General features: G+C 40.9%; 1 protein-coding gene across 4 annotated transcripts in view; it reads right to left on the reverse strand.

Annotated features, from left to right (window-relative positions):
- ATP8A2 (ATPase, aminophospholipid transporter, class I, type 8A, member 2) overlaps positions 1-17,142 on the reverse strand; it is a 494,154-nt gene that overhangs the window by 158,451 nt on the left and 318,561 nt on the right. For all 4 annotated transcript variants that reach the window (XM_024999819.2, XM_024999820.2, NM_001435329.1 and 1 more), the window contains one exon: positions 4,828-4,902. In XM_024999819.2, coding sequence (XP_024855587.1) covers positions 4,828-4,902 — 75 coding nt within the window. The remainder of the gene's footprint in view (positions 1-4,827; positions 4,903-17,142) is intronic.

Here is a 17,142-nt window from a genome sequence, read left to right on the forward strand (position 1 = left end):
GGTTGTGGCAGCTTTACAGCACGGTTTGATGTTTAGATAAGTCTACCCTCTGATCGTTCTTTCTGAACATGCTTTGCATATTTACTCTTAGGCAGGCACCTGTTAATTCCATTTATACTTCAATATCATTTTATGCAATTCCCTTCCCCTACCCCCTCCCCCCCAAACAATCATCCATCAGGATTCTAATTGGAATCACATAAATTTACACACTAATTTTGGAAGGGTTGATACTATACTAAGTTTTTTATGATACTGTGTGAAAGTTGCTCAGTCGTGTCTGAGTCTTTGCGACTCCATGGTCTATACAGTCCATGGAATTCTCCAGGCCAGAATACTGGAGTGGGTAGCCTTTCCCTTCTCCAGGGGATCTTCCCAACCCAGGGATAGAACGCAGGTCTCCCACATTGCAGGAAGATTCTTTACCAGCTGAACCACAAGGGGAGTCTTCAGTATAAAAATTATTCCTATGAAATGTAGAGTTCTAATTGCTATTTTGAAAGGACTTATTAACTCTCCTTCCATCTCTAAATCTTACTGCTAAACTAAACAAAAATAGCTAGTGATTGTCAGGTCAGAAAAAGCTATTGGTTTTCATGTATTTATTATGAATCTAGTCACCTTATTAGATTTTCTTATAATTTTATCATTGTCTTATAGTTTTATAACTTATAATCAAAATCTTACAATTTTATAATTTTTTTATAATTCTATCATTTCTTTACTGTATGTTTTGGGCTTTTTAGCTGTACAGTCATATGAACATATTTACACAGCCATTTTTGGTTCACATATTTGTATAAGCACATAAATATTTTACTTTATCCTAGTATTTGTAATAGCTATTTAATTTTCTTGGCAGTTGCTGAAAATTCCCAAACAATGGTGAATTATATAGCAATGACAGGAATCCCTGACTAATTTCTTATTTAAAATGAAACAGTTTTAGGATTTTGCCATTTATGGTAGTATGGTACTAGTTTTTCATAAATAGTATGCATTATAGCTGATTGACTTCTTTATTATGTTACTTAGATTCCTTATTTTGGGACTGGAAATTGGATTGACTCAATAACTTTTGCAGCATCTACTGATGGGATCACATTTTTCTTCTTTATTTGGCTGATATAGTGATATTTAGAAAGTTTTTTAAAGTTTTGACTCTCCTACATTTCTGAAATAAACCAATTATCTGTCAAATATTTTATCCTTTTGATACGCCATTGAACTCTATTTGCTGACACCTTATTTATAATTTGTACATTTCTGTTTATAAGTGAAGCTGGGATCAGTCTTCTTCAAATTCTGCTGGCTTGATAAAATTAAGTCGGGTACATTTCTTTGTTGTTAAAAAGTCATCTCTTCACACAAAAAATGGATAAAATGTAACTGAAATCCATTTGATCATGGTAGCTTTTGTCACTGGTGGCTTCTTTGGTCTCATCCTACCCGTAAAATAAAATGATGGAGAAATCTGACTGTGGATATAACTAACATCTAATAGGGTAGCACTGATCCATGACTTCAGGATATGGAGGAATCTGAAGTTAGTTTCAGAGCTATTTAACTCAGCCCTATGAGAATTAAATTGGGAAACAGTAATTTGCCGCTTTAGCTGGTTTGGCGAATCAAACATGAAGAGTTAAGTACTGAAGAAGGAAAAGCAATATTGCTTGAAGAAAATGGGAAGACAGACCCCAGCCCAGAAAAGCGCCCACTAGCATTGTCTCAGATGTCACTAACTGCCTCTTGCCCTGGGTATCTGTGGAGCAACCTGGAGGGGAAGGAAATACTAAACAGAAGAGTAATGACAAAATTGGAATATGGGCTGGTAAGGGCTTCCCTGGTGGCTCAGTGGTAAAGAATCTGCCTGCAGTGTAGGAGCCAAAGGAGACCCAGGTTTGATCCCTGGGTTGGGAAGATCCCCTGGAGGAGGGCATGGGAACCCACTCCAGTATTCTTGCCTGGAGAATCCCATGGACAGAAGAGCCTGGCACGCTATACCCCAAAGGGTCGCAAAGAGTCGGACACAACTGTAGCGACTTAGCATGCATGTACGCATAGATTAGACGGCAGTGTTGTAGCCATGTTAAACTTCATGATTTTGATCATCATACTGTGATTACATAAGAGAACTGTCTTACCAGCTATGCATTTAAGGATAAAGCAGAAGGGACATGATGTCTTTTAAAAAAAAATTTTTTTTAGTAAATTGCTTATTTGTTATTTATTTGGCTGCCCTGGGTCTTAGCTGCAGCGTGTACAATCTAGTTCCCTGACCAGGGAATTGAACCCAGGCCTCCTGCCCTGGAAGAGCAGAGTCTTAGCCACTGCACCAGCAGAGAAGTCCCAGGGACATGATGTCTTAACTGATTCCCAATTGGCTCAGAAATACATGTGTGGCAGTATGTGTGCATGTTTGACTATATGTGCACATGTGAGTGTCTTGAGAGAGAATGCAAGTGGGGGCAAAATGCTAATAACTGATGGATGAAGGTATCTTTCTATCTTTTTTACATCTTTTCCCTAAGTTTCTATTTATTTCAAACAAAAGTGACCCAGACAATTTCCAAGGGGGTGGGCAGACTTCCAGTCCTCAAAAGCATTGGCACTTCCAGTGACTGACTGAGAAGTCAATGACCCTCTGAGCCCACTGGACTTGACTGTCCCAGCTCTCTGCCACCACTTCCTGGTGACCGACTTCCACACTGTGGCAACAGGGTCTTTTCACCTGAGAATTCACTTCTCAGCTGCAATATCTCTCTCCTCTGGATTTTTAAATTACAGTTAAAAAATACATCCCAAACCCTAGGGGGTCAAACTTTAATGTAGATAACCACTGCTAGAAAGTTTCTCTAAAAATGTTGTTTTGTTTCTCAGTATCTCTGGGAAACTCTTTGTTAAGTTGGGATGGTGCTCAGGAATCCACATTGTCAAAGAAATCCTGGTGATGCTCATGCATGTGGTCTGAGGACTACATTGACCAAAACTGTCCCACAGTCCATCAACATCTGATGTATCATAGCTACGAGTTTGCTGGATGAACCTGAACTGCCCAAGGTGGAAGAGAACTAAGGAGAGGATTCAATGCTCCTGCCTGAGCATGAAAACAGGGCTAAACTCCTTCTATTGTGTAACCAGGTGATGTGTATTTCAATTCTTAGTGCTAAAGCACAGCCTCTTAGGTCTCAGCCTTCCAGTTACTAATACTATACGTATGTGGGCCAGGGTTGGCCTTTTCCAATACTAAATCACTGTGGAGCAGTCAGTATATTTCCCCTTGAATGGTCACATAATTTTAACCTACTCAAAACACTTCTAAGTCCTGAAAAGTTAACAGCCTGCCCAAGGGGAGGCCCTTTCTATGTGGTAGGTGGTTAGACTGGCTTTTCTAGCACAGGTGATAAACGGCCATCAATTCAGCTCTGTTCTCCCCACTTGTCACTTTTGTCTTTGGGGGCATAATTATTAGCAAAAAATGTACTAGTGTACATTGTGGTGAGTAACACAGTTATCAACTGATCAACCAAGATCTGAACTTGGTTCAACACCATCTTAGTCTCCACATATGACGCTCTTCATCTGTTGAGTTCTACAGGGCTGAAGCTGTGTGTTATAGGTGTTGTATGTAGTATATTATTAATATATAGTGCACCTAGCAGAGTGGCTACTTAAAAAAAAGGGACTGAGTAGATGGATGACTTGAATATCCAGCCACAAATGTATATGCTGCTGCTGCTAAGTCGCTTCAGTTGTGTCCGACTCTGTGCGACCCCATAGACGGCAGCCCACCAGCCTCCCCCGTCCCTGGGATTCTCCAGGCAAGAACACTGGAGTGGGTTGCCATTTCCTTCTCCAATGCATGAAAGTGAAAAGTGAAAGTGAAGTCGCTCAGTCGTGTCCGACTCTTAGCGACTCCATGGACTGCAGCCTACCAGGCTCCTCAGTCCATGGGATTTTCCAGGCAAGAGTACTGGAGTGGGGTGCCATTGCCCGCTCCACAAATGTATATACAAACTCTAAATATTTATAGCACCATGATTTATATGATTGCATGTCTGGTAACTTCCATCTATGCCTACCTATGACAGCTGTTTCAGAGTACAAACTCCCCCAAGGCAGAGAATGTCAGAGTAAGGGTCCAAAACAAGTGTGGAAGCACAATTCAAGAAAGGTTGCCTTAAGTTACACCCCTTGCCAGGAAAACAAAAAGCTAAGTAGCTACTTAGTCATGTTAGCCTATAGTTGATACTTATTTTTAGGTTTTGAATTCATTACAGTCAAGTAACGAAATGAGAACTCGAAAATCATAAAAAATACGAAATAAGCTGAAGACCATTTGCCACAGGAGCTGGGAGTCAGAATTCATTACTTTAGCACTAACTGTGGGAGAAAACATCCATTCACAGGGAAACACATGCTTTTAAGAAGGACAGAAAGGACAGCAGGTTAGGCTTTGTACATTCACATCTGTGTTGACGGATTCAGAAACGAAATTATGGAGCGGAATGAGTTTAGACACAGTTCAGAAATTTTTTTTCTGGAGCTGCAAACATGGAAATGTTGCCCAGGCATTTAGTCAGGAGGTAACAAGGGTCTATTATCAAGATATATGGGTTAATAATTTCATGGGGTTATTCAGGAATGATCTGCGATGATTGAAACCATGTGTGGGGAGTTTGTGCTTCTGCAGGATGTGTGGCAGCAACGGAGGCCCTAAAGATCTATGTGAGCCGTGGATGCAGATGAGGGACTTAGCTCCGCGTCCCAGACACAAACAGCGCGGCCCCGCACGCTGTCAGAGGGAGAGGGAGAGTGCTTACTTACCACGTTGTACAAGCCGATGCACCAACGTTCAAATAAAATCTGCCCAGAAAATCCATTAACGAAGGCAAACCAAAGCTGAAAGAGAAGGAAGTTCATGAAGTTTTATATCAATATTGACCTAAATGTTTCCATTCACTAAAGGAATCATGGGGAATGTGGACCACCAGCTGGACACAGCTGCCGAAGGACACGGAGCCAGAGGACCGAGGTTATTCTTCCATAAAATACAGATTCCCAATATCACAAATACCAACATTTTAAGGAAACTGTACATTGAAGGCATTCATTGATTTTAAGAGTTAGCATGCACATATTTATAGAAAAGCAATTTATGTTTAATTTATATCTAATGTTTCGGTCAGCACGTTCTCAATATGGGAAGGAGCTCTACTTCATGTTCTTTTCCCTATAAAATTGACTTGATAAATATGACTTATCTTTGTAGGACTTTCAAATAGATAAAAGTAAAAAAGAAAAAAAAACAGACACTCCACCGTTGGTCACATGTGTTCTTAGCTCATAAAGTACTTGTGTGCTCAGTCATGTCTGACTCTTTGCAGCCCCATGTACTATAGCCCATCAGACTCCTCTGTCCATGGAATTTTGCAGGCAAGAATATTGAAAGAAGTTGCCATTTCCTCCTCCAGATCTTCCCGATCCAGGGATTGAACCCACATCTCTTGCATCTCCTGCCTTGGCAGGCAGATTCTTTACCACTGAGCCACCTGGGGAACCGAATTTAAAGATTAGCCACCCCTAAAACAGCAGTTTTATCCACATGGCCTCCCTATCATGTGAGGCCTCGGCAATCAGTGCTTCAACCAAACTTTTAGTGTAATGAGAGTCCAGATCCATACAAGATACAAACACAATTATAAACCGTTTTAAGGGTCTTAACCTAATTTTCCCAAGATTGTGTTATACTTTTCTTTGTCATTTTCTCAAACAACTGAGTGACCATTGATAAATACCTAGCAAACAGAACTATTTTATCACTTATTTCAGTTAATTCATTGGTTTTTGTTGAAAATAGAGTAGTAATATTTTTACTGCCCTCCCCTCCCTAATAGCAACTGAAAGCAGAAAACATAATTGAAAACAAAAAAGAAATAGCTATTGTCAATGAAACTATGAGATAGCCTTAGTTAAAACTACAAATGACATAGAATAGAAACTGATCAGTAAGACGAGAATGTCAATAGCAGATAAAACCTTCAGAGACAGGACTTCCCTGGTGGTTCAGTGGGTGAGAATCTGTCTTGTAATGCAAGGAACCTTGGTTTGACCCCTGGTTGGGGAACTAAGACTCCCACACGCTGCGTAGCAACTATACGTGTGCACTGCGACTACTGAGCCTGTGAGCCGCAACTAGAGAATCTGGTGGTGCAATGAAAGGATCCCACGTGCCACAGCTAAGACCCGACACAGCCTAGTTAATTAATTAATTAAAAGAAAACAGAAAAAAAAAATAAAAACCCTTCAGAGTAAAAAGGTTTCCAAGAAAGAGGTGAATCAAGCCCAGAAAGAGCAGAATCAGCTCTTATTTCGAGGGTAAGATTGATATACGGATGAGTCATGACTCATGTCCTGAGACTGATTCAATAGCAGGCACACTGAGTTCAAGGGCAATATACATATATATGCCCCCTCTCCTCATACGTGATGGAGGAGGAGAATGGCAGGGCCCAGTAGGGAGCAAAGGGCAATCAATTTGGCAGATGCTAATTGAGGTAAACCAAAAAGAAATAAATGCAAATTCACCTAACAGGAAAGCTGTAACACAGAGAAATTCACCCTGAGGTGTAGAGGCCTCCAACTCACCTGCAGAGGAAAAGCGGTGGTGAGGGAGGTGGGCACGACTGCAAAGGGACAGGCGACCCATGTGGAAGAGACAAAGCATTGATGAGAAAGTGTTCTGAAAAACTCTGAAGTCCCCTCCCCTAGACGTCATTACAAAATAATAAAAAATAAACATCATAATATGACATAAATAAATGCTCAAATATGAAACAATCTCCATAGAAAGAACCAGTTCAAAGCACAGAAAAATATTTCGAATGCTCTCGAAAAGCCTAAAAGAGCTAAAGAAGATGTGACCTTTCCCTGAAACAAGCTGAAACAAGATGTGTAAGATATCAAAGAGGGAAATAATAAGAGGCTGATGGGACAGATTAAGGACACATAAAGGAAATAAAAATGGGCTTCCCACATGGCACTGGGGGTAAAGAATCTGCCTGCCAATGCCAGAGATGCAAGAGATGTGGGTGCAATCCCTGGGTTGGGAAGATCCCCTGGAGAAGGAAATGGCAACCCACACCAGTATTCTTGCCTGGAGAATTTCATGGACAGAGGAGCCTGGTGGGCTACAGTCCATGGAGTCACAAAGAGTTGGACACAACTGAGCATCTGAGCACACGCACAAAGAGAAACAAAACGCAGGATGGACATGGCTGAAACTAGTCTGGGTTGGGTAGTACAGGCTCGAGTAGAAAAATGCTGCGCAACGGACAAAAGTTAACACTGAATTTAAAAGAAACTGACAGCCTTCCAAATATAACAGCGAAAGTCCGAAAAGGTGTACCTTTAAAAAAAAAGTAGACTAGAAACAAATGTTCAAAGATATAATAGAAGAAAAATTCCTGAAATGGTCTAAAACCTTACTCAGCCAATAAATACAGAAGACACCGTTTGTCCCCAGAAAACAAAACAACAGCTACAAAAAGATCAAAACCCATGTGTACCCTGGTGTATCAGTTAATGACTTTTGAAATTTTGCAGTATCAACTCTTTAATATATTCAAGCAGGAAAACCAATTAGCCTACAAGGGGAAAAGTCAAGTTGGTGTCATGTTTCTCCAGCACAGCGGACAATACCAGAAGTCAGCAGGGGGTGACTTCTGGTATTGTCACAAGGTCACAAGCCCTTAGGGAAATAAAGCAAGAGGAGAATTTCAGCAACAGGTAGAAACCAAGGAAACAGCAAGAGCTGAAAACATAACATAAAATGTGATGACAGAAGTAATACCAAATATGTTCCATTAATAATACACTGAACAATGCTGAATGGATTAAAAATATGAAACCCCAAATACATGCTAAGTACAAGAGAAATGTGAAAAAGAAACACTATTCAAATAAGATTGAATTCATAACCCTAACCTACAAAGTCCTGCAATGGACGAGGCCCTCGCCTGCCATCTTGAGGTCACTGTCCTTCCTTACGGAGATGTAATGGCCTTCCACTGGTTCCTATGAGCACCAATGGTGGATCCAGCTTCATTACTCTGAACCCAGACAGAGGCAATTATGTCAACAGCATTTGGTTCACAAGCCACCTTTATCTCACTCTGTTGAAATGCCCTTTATAGTGTTACCACAGTATTTAGGAAAAGTTTTAGGTTGTTTTGGTCTCACTCCATATACTGAAACTAATTACAGATGGCTTGAATACTTAACCATGACACCCAACACAAAGCATTAGGAGACAGCAGGAAAAAAAGTTATTTTTTTTGTATGTGAAATTGACTGTCTATAATAGGACATTAAGTTCAGAAATCATACAAAAAGAGAAACACATTTGGAACACTTCTATAGAGACAAACATTAATAAAGTTGAAAGAAGATGAATAAGCAGTATATATAAATTTGTATTCGTAATATCTATGAAGATCTAACTTCCTTTCTCTATAAAGAGTTACTCAAATGACAAAGGAAATGCCCAACAAACTGTTAGGAAAACAGGCAAAGCATATACATGCAGTGTGATCACAGGACACAAAACCACTTATAAATGTAAGAAATCTCATTTTTTGTGAAACACACACACAAAGGGATATCATTTTTCACCCAACAAATGGTCAAAGATTTAAAAGTTTGACAACCTGAAAAAGTAGCTACTCTCATACCCAGATGGCAATACAGCACTGTCCACAAATATGTTTAATATATTTTTCCTTTTATCTAGCAATTCCACTTCTAGGAACATACTCTATATCTTATAGCTATAATCATAGAGCATTCAACATAAAATACTAATACTAAGGGGTTCAGTTCAGTTCAGTTCAGTCACTCAGTCATGTCTGACTCTTTGCAACCCCATGAATTGCAGCCCGCCAGGCCTCCCTGTCCATCACCAACTCCCGGAGTTTACCCAGACTCATGTCCATCGAGTTGGTGATGCCATCCAGCCATCTCATCCTCTGTTGTCCCCTTCTCCTCTTGCCCCCAATCCCTCCCAGCTTCAGGGTCTTTTCCAATGAGTCAACTCTTTGCATGAGGTGGCCAAAGTATTGGAGTTTCAGCTTCAGCATCAGTCCTTCCAATGAACACCCAGGACTGATCTCCATTAGAATGGACTAGATGGACCTCCTTGCAGTCCAAGGGACTCTCTTCTCCAACACCACAGTTCAAAAGCATCAATTCTTTGGCGCTCAGCTTTCTTCACAGTCCAAATCTCACATCCATACATGACCACTGGAAAAACCATAGCCTTGACTAGATGGACCTTTGTTGGCAAAGTAATGTCTCTGCTTTTGAATATGCTATCTCAAAAGCATAACTTTCCTTCCAAGGAGTAAGCGTCTTTTAGTTTCATGGCTGCAATCACCATCTGCAGTGATTTTGGATCCCCAAAAAATAAAGTCTGATACTGTTTCCACTGTTTCCCCATGTATTTCCCATGAAGTGATGGGAGCAGATGTCATGATCTTAGTTTTCTGAATGTTGAGTTTTAAGCCAACTTTTTCACTCTCCTCTTTCTCTTTCATCAGGAGGCTTTTTAGTTCCTCTTCACTTTCTGCCATAAGGGTGGTGTCATCTGCATATCTGAGGTTATTGATATTTCTCCCGGCAATCTGGATTCCAGCTTGTGCTTTTTCCAGCCCAGCGTTTCTCATGATGTACTCTGCATAGAAGTTAAATAAGCACGCTGCTGCTGCTGCTAAGTCACTTCAGTCGCTTCAGTTGTGTCCAACTCTGTGCGACCCCATAGACGGCAGCCTACCAGGCCCCGCCGTCCCTGGGATTCTCCAGGCAAGAACACTGGAGTGGGTTGCCATTTCCTCCTCCAATGCATGCAAGTGAAAAGTGAAAGTGAAGTTGCTCAGTTGTGTCCGACTCTTAGCGACCCCATGGACTGCAGCCTACCAGGCTCCTCCGTCCATGGGATTTTCCAGGCAAGAGTACTGGAGTGGGGTGCCATTGCCTAAATAAGCACACTCAGATGGTTAATATTCATTATCTTGATGTAGCAGAAGTTGTCTCTTGGGAGTAGTATGGAGACTCACTCATACCTCTGTGAACTTTTTAAACATGTCCATGTTTTATTTAGATAACTGTTTCAAGCAGTTATTCTCAACTGGGTTGATTTTGCCTCTGAGACACCTGACCATGCCTGGAAACCATCTGAGTGTGTTATTGGCATCTGGTGGGTAGAGGCCAAAGATTCTGCTAAGTATCATTGGATGACCTGGAAAGTTCCCTACAGCAAGGAACTGTCTGGTCCAAGGTGTCAACAGTGCCACTACGGAGAAAGCCTGGATGAAAGAAATAGGTTCATGAGGTCAACATGATAAAGTTTTGAAATAATATTGTAATATGTTTTTCATATGCAAAATAACGCCACATGACAGACTGCAGGAAGTCATGCTTGTACGTGTGCATGTACAAAGTGGGTTTTCAGAAAGCTTTGCTTCCTTTTGAGTAACTCCCCTCTGGGCTGACCTCATACATAGAGCCACAGGCCCTACACCTTAGAGACTGTGGCAGCAATGGATGTGACTGCAACACTGGACAAAACGAGATCCCTAAACCAGAATATATCTTGATAAATTATCACTGAGATACCACTTTAAAGACTGAGTGAATTTCGTGTAACTGCGACAGTCTAGTTGTTGAAATTCACAGTAAGGAAAAAAACAAATCCTAAGAAATCAAGCATGTCTTTCTCAGCATTAACCTTCGCCCTGAGCGATCCTAACCAAGTCACAATTTTCAATCTTCACTTCAGATTAACATCCCTGATTAGCTGAATGTTGAGATATTTCCTCTAAGCAGGCAGTGTTATGATTCTGTCCAAGTTGGCCCTGGCTGAGCCGCATGTTTCTTCCAAGATTTTTGATATGTTTGTACTAATTTTTATCAATTGCAGGTGCTGTAGCTTTTTAAGAGGCATAAGCCAGCTCATTTTCAACATTTCCAATTTAGTTTCCATCTTCATTCAAATAATCCATCATTAGATGATTAGATCTGTTTATTTCATTAGAAATATTTATTTGGGAGAAGAAAAAAATTAAAACAAAAATAAACAAAAATACACAATTCATCTCCTAAATTCAAAATCCATGAGCTGGTTTTCTCTTACGCCGTAAACACTCAAACTTGATTTTATTTTGGCAAGATCTCCCTAGGTGAAATGGAAAAAGTAGAACACACGGTATTTTAAAATATTTATATAAACTTACTGAGTTTTTACTTTATTTATCCACGAGACAGGTACACGACGACTCCCTGACACACTGTAAAATCAGACTTTCACACTGGTTAGTCATATACAAATGCTAATTCATCTACTAAAACAGACAGCACTACCCATTCGCAAACATCACCGTCAATTTTGGAGCACCAGGGCTCCAAGCCGCACACCCAGGCACACAGCCTGCAAAACAGACAGACCGCCCGCCCTCTGTAGTGGGGTTACTTGGACCATGGCTTGCTACAGTCACTAAATCTTACTCTTCTGGACTAAGGGGGCAAAGATTCCTCTGCCTTCACTCTGCTGTTAACTAGGAATGATATTAAATGGCTGCAGTCAAAGCGGAGAGCCAGGCTCTGCCCGGAGAGCCTCATACTTGTGAGGTGGTGGGAAGACTGGCCAGCAACATGGTTTGCCAAGCTCCTGGGGTTTCTCCTGCTCAAATGCAGTGCTGTTAGGAGCAAACTGACCCAAACTTATTAAATGGCTTTTCCTTCTTGGAAAAAGATCCTTTCTTGCTTTAACTGCTGCCCCTCTGCCAAGAATGCAGTAACCGTCCTGGCTGACTGCATAGACTCCTGTCTAGGGTCCCGGGCGCCACTGTACCACCTCGGCAGTTAGCCCAGCTGCCGCTCAGAGTCTGAGCCCCCAGCCCACATGCTTGGGTGATGGTTTCACCCGGGAATGGGCGGACCTGACCCTCAGTTTACTCTGCTCTTCCCAGACCCACGGTAGAGGGCTGAAGTGGAAAAGTACCCTCCAGAGAGTAGTTAAATAAATCAGCCACAGTTCCTCACTAACATGGCAGCAACACTGTGATCTACTGATGTGCAGATGGGTCTGAGCCGATCAAAGTCAAAGCGCTACAGTCCTCTTGGAATTCGATCTGGCAATATGTATTAGGATAGAAAAGAAGCACACACCTCACTTAGAAATTCTATTTTTAGAAGTTCATTTCTCATAAATAAAAGCACCTGTATGTTAAAATATGTCTTCTTTTGCAGTACTGTTAACAGTGGAAAAACAGATCCCTTGAAGTTCTTTATAAGGGGGGGAATGCAGCAAGTCTGTCTTTTAAAAATGTAAAATCTATGTGTACGTGAATGAAGGAATGTGTGCCAGAGAATCAGCATGGAACTGACCAAAGACAAGACAAAACGAACAGGAAAGTCTGTAGGTAGGTAGTTAGGAAATCAAGGGAAAATAATTCAGGGGTGCTATGACAGAGTTAAGAGTTATCAGAAATAAAAATAATAGAACAGTAAAAAAACCAAAAAAGCACTAGGTAGGGGGACTTCCCTGGTGGTCCAGGGGTTAAGACTATGCCTTCCAGTAGGGGGCGTGCAGGTTCGATCCATGGTTGGGGAACTAAAATCACACGTGCCTTGCAGCCAAATCGTAAAATGGAAGAATATTGTAACAAACTCAATAAAGACTTTTAAAATGATCCACATTAAAAAAAAAAAATCTTAGTAAAAACAAATAGTAGCAAAATACCCTAGAAACGTCCCCCTTCAAGATGTTTTGTCCAATAAAGATGGGACTAAGTGGACAGAATTAAATGAAGACTATGGTAATAAACAGGCTGGCTTCATCTCTGAAAACTATGGGGTTTTTTCTTTCTGGGCCAGTCCTGGACAGGCCCAGTGCTAACAGCAAACACCACATGCTTACAAAACTTCTGAGGATTTTTTTTCAAGGCAAACCAACACAAGAAAGTTACACAGTGATGTGTATAGAATCCACCTCTTGTAAAACTACAGCAAAAATGCTGCGTGTTTATGTATTTCTATGAGCGCAGAGAAAAGCATGGAAGTGACTATTAGTGCAGAAATAGAGATGGATGAGGAGGGAGTTATTTTTCTGTACACTTTGCTACCAGACAACAAATACGCATTCCTTTCAAGAATTTCGTAGAAGAAAACACCTTATTCTCTGTCACTTCACCATGCTCACTTATCTCCTGTACTTTCTGTCGCCTTGTTACCTATCTGCCCCATCATCTGAGAGATGTATGCAGCCAGAGATGATATCAGTCACACCCACTGAATTTCTGTGATGGGGGAAGCTTCCTTAATTCACCTCGAGCTTCTTGTTTTTACGAAATAAATGGAAAGAAAACCACCCACTGCAGAACTGTCGTTGTCATTTCTGACACTGACGATAAAAGCTAATGTGTATTCGATGCTTACTCTGCACAGAAACTTTGAGCACTCTACGTGGAGTAAATCATTTAAACCTCCTAGAAGTCCCAACAAAGGCATGGGCTGCATTTCACAAGTGACAAAATCAGGGCACAGAGACGATTTGTGATATTATGATTGCTACCAAATAGTTGTCTGATAGACTGCTGTAGTTATTAGCAGTAGACCCTGCATAACAAATCAGTGATTTTTTAAAAAAAAACATTGATGTTAAGGTGATTCAGAATCAAATCAATATTTATGGCAACTCACCATGCTGTTGACGGTTTCAGATGAGACAGGAACAAAATACTTCACGACTATAAGCATGTAAGAAGTTTAAAAAACTTATTAACAGAATGATCTCAGTCTTCAGCTTCTAATAACATGGAAGGAAGCTAAGTCTCCTTTTTAAATTAAGATAGAAACTGCCTTGAAAAACATGCCACAAAACAAAATGCAACCACTCTGGTTCTAAAAACATTTTCCTCCAGTATTTTAAGCTGAAATATTACAGTCTTTCACTAATATGGTTGAAACCAACCCAGCAGACAAGAGTAAACCTCTCACCTTTCATTATCCAAAAATTTTTAATATAAAATAACATAAATTAATACTAATGTGACCATCTAAGTTATGTTTAAAGAGATTAGAATGTCAACAGAATAAAACAGAATTTGTTACCTGCAAATAAATATAGCATATGATGTGCATATAGCAATTTTCTTGCTTCAGTTTAAACATTTTCTTTTCCATTAAAATCCCAAATGATGGATGATGTTGAGCCTTATAGCCCAAAAGACCCATAAGTTGGTAAAGTTAAATCTGGTAAACAACCTCAAAGTCTCTTTAATTTTTCAGGGCTACCAAATGCCTCCTTTTCTGCAAAGTTACATGCTTGTCCTATGGACCATCAGGTAAATACAGAAACGTGTTTCCTTCCCATAAAGACCATAATACCAACCAGATGGAGTATGCACAATTAAATTGATTTTTAATAAGGAATTCTTGGCACAATAGAAAGTAATCGCTCCAAATTGTGTCAAGGACTACTTACATTTTTTAATAGTTCAAGGCTTAGACTCTCAGCCCAAATCCCGTGCTCCAGTGTTACGAGACCAAACAGCCCTGGAGACTAGTAATGAAATAATGAGCCTTTCGTCTGGGATAACTGATGCTGAAACAGTGGCAGGGGGTTTATTGCAGAAGGGGTAGCAGAAATATGAATAAGATCATTCCACTTATGGACAGGACCTATGGCAAATATTTGGGATCTTGTGTTTTATAACCAATAAAGGAGTGCTCCTAACATATGAAAGGAAAGATTTAAGGCCTGGCTCCACAGATGGGGACTGGAAGAAGGCAAGAGAACGCTGATGCTGTCCCTCCACCTCCACAGGTCATCTAACACCTGCAACCTGGGTGAGGTGTGACATTTCTTTTCCTTATTTACTTGTTCTGGAAAGTGGGGGCAAAGGACTGTCTACCCTCTGAGAAGGATTAGAAAAATACTATGTATTTTTAAAAAATTCAGTTATTGAACTATTTCCTAAGACCCTGCTTCAAATTATGTTCTGTGCTATGTGTAGCTGGTACAAAGGTGAGGCAGACATGTCCTTGCCCTTAAAGACTCTCTCTGGTTGAGGACAAGTTTGGGATGGAAGAGTCCTTTGGTAAATGGATTCTGTCTACAGGAGTCACTGCAGCTTTTCCAAAGGTGGCAGGTACTTGGCTGGGTCTTGAAGTATCAGATTCCGTCATCAACTCACAGGGGCAGAGGGACAGTAAAGGCAGAGGAAAGACTTGCATGTAATTTTAGCAGATGTGAATTTCCAGGTGGCTAGAACAAGGGAAATGAAGTGAGAGGAGAGGGCTGGCTTCAGACTCTGAAGGACATTACACAGCTGTTCTTCAAGAAGGTGAACAGTGCTGCACACATTGCCTTAGAGGAATGCCCTAGAGAAATATGCATATACAAGCCTGCAACTCTCTCAATATACACTTATTTATCTTACTGTGGCAAAATACACGTAACATAAAATTTACCATTTTAACCATTTTAAGTGTGCGATTCAGTGGCATTAAGTACAGTGGCATCGTTGTAAAACCATCACCACCATCCATCTCCAGAACTTTCTCATTGTTCCAAACTGAAACAGTTCCCATATCTGCCATATCTATCCCAATATCTGCCCATTTCCTCCTCCCTCTAGCCCTTTGTAACCATTCTTCTGCATTCTGTCTCTGTGAAATAACTACTCCTGTGGCTTCATATTGGAGAAGGAAATGGTAAACCACTCCAGTGTTCTTGCCTGGGAATTCCCATGGACAGAAGAGCCTGGTGGGCTACAGTCCATGGTGGTCATGGAGAGCTGGACATGACTGAAGCTACTGTGTGTGTGTGTGTGTGTGTGTGGCACTTCATGTAAGTGGAATCACGCAATATTTGTCCTTTTGTGTCTGCCTTATACCTTTAAGCATAACAGTTTCAAGGTTTATCTACAATGTAGCAATTATCAGACTTTCAGTCCTTTTTAAGACAGACTAATATTTCACTGTATATATAGACCACATTTTGCTTATCTCTTCCTCCACAGATGGACCCTTGGGTTGCTCCCACCGTTTGGATACTGTGAATAATGTTCCTGTGAACCCTGATATCCAAGTATCTATTCAGGTTTTTGTGTTTGATTCTTTTGAACGTATATCCAGAAGTGGAATTGCTGGATTGTATGGTAATACTGTGTTCAACTTTCTGAGGAACTTCTATACTGTCTTCCACAGTGGGCACACCATTTAACTTTCCCACCAGCAAGGCACAAAAGTTCTAATTTCTCTATATCTGCACCGACACTTGTTATTTTCTGTGGGTATGTGTGTTTTAAATAGTAGCTGTCTTAATGGGTGTGAGTTGTGTGAACTGGTATTTCATTGTGGTTTTGGTTTGCTTTTCCCTAATGGTTAGTAATGACCACAACCAGAGGTGGAGCTTGGAGGTGAGAGGGCAGAAGACAAGTTCGTTTTGGGGGTGTGTTAATGTGCAGAACCTATGGGCTTGGCTCCCCAGGGAGAAATCCATAGTGCGATGCTCAGGGGAGAATCTAAATAAGGAAAATATTTTCAATATTAATAAATAGGTAATAATCATATCAATGAGAGTAGAAGACACCCAGTGAGGGACCCTGGGTTAAAAGAAAGCCAAGGATGGGCCTCTGGGTGTCAGCAACAGTTATAGGTCAAGGGTCAAACACAGAAGCAAAGCAAAGGCACTTTGCATTAAATTTTATAAATGGCACTTAAAGTTTATAGCTCATTTATTTCACTGCTGAGTAAATATTTGCTCATGGGCCAGGCACTTCTGGACATCCACCCAGAGGCACTTACTTATATAAGACTGGCCAGAACAAGGCACACAGTCTGGCCCAGAACAATCACTCTGGGGTTGTCGGGGGAAGGGTGGGAAGCTATAGGGGAAAACGTTATAGACGAGGTCAAGTTAGCCCAACATCCTTGTTTGTCCCATCAGATGATAATGTCCCATCAGATGAGAAGCTACATGAGACAAAAGCCAAAACCATGCTTTGTAAAAGCACTCCTACCCTGCCCTCTGTACCAAAAGTGATGTTCAAAGTTCGCGACTACGGGACCCTCACAAGTGGC

This window comes from Bos taurus, chromosome 12, assembly GCF_002263795.3.
Source record: "Bos taurus isolate L1 Dominette 01449 registration number 42190680 breed Hereford chromosome 12, ARS-UCD2.0, whole genome shotgun sequence".
Lineage (NCBI taxonomy): Eukaryota > Metazoa > Chordata > Mammalia > Artiodactyla > Bovidae > Bos > Bos taurus.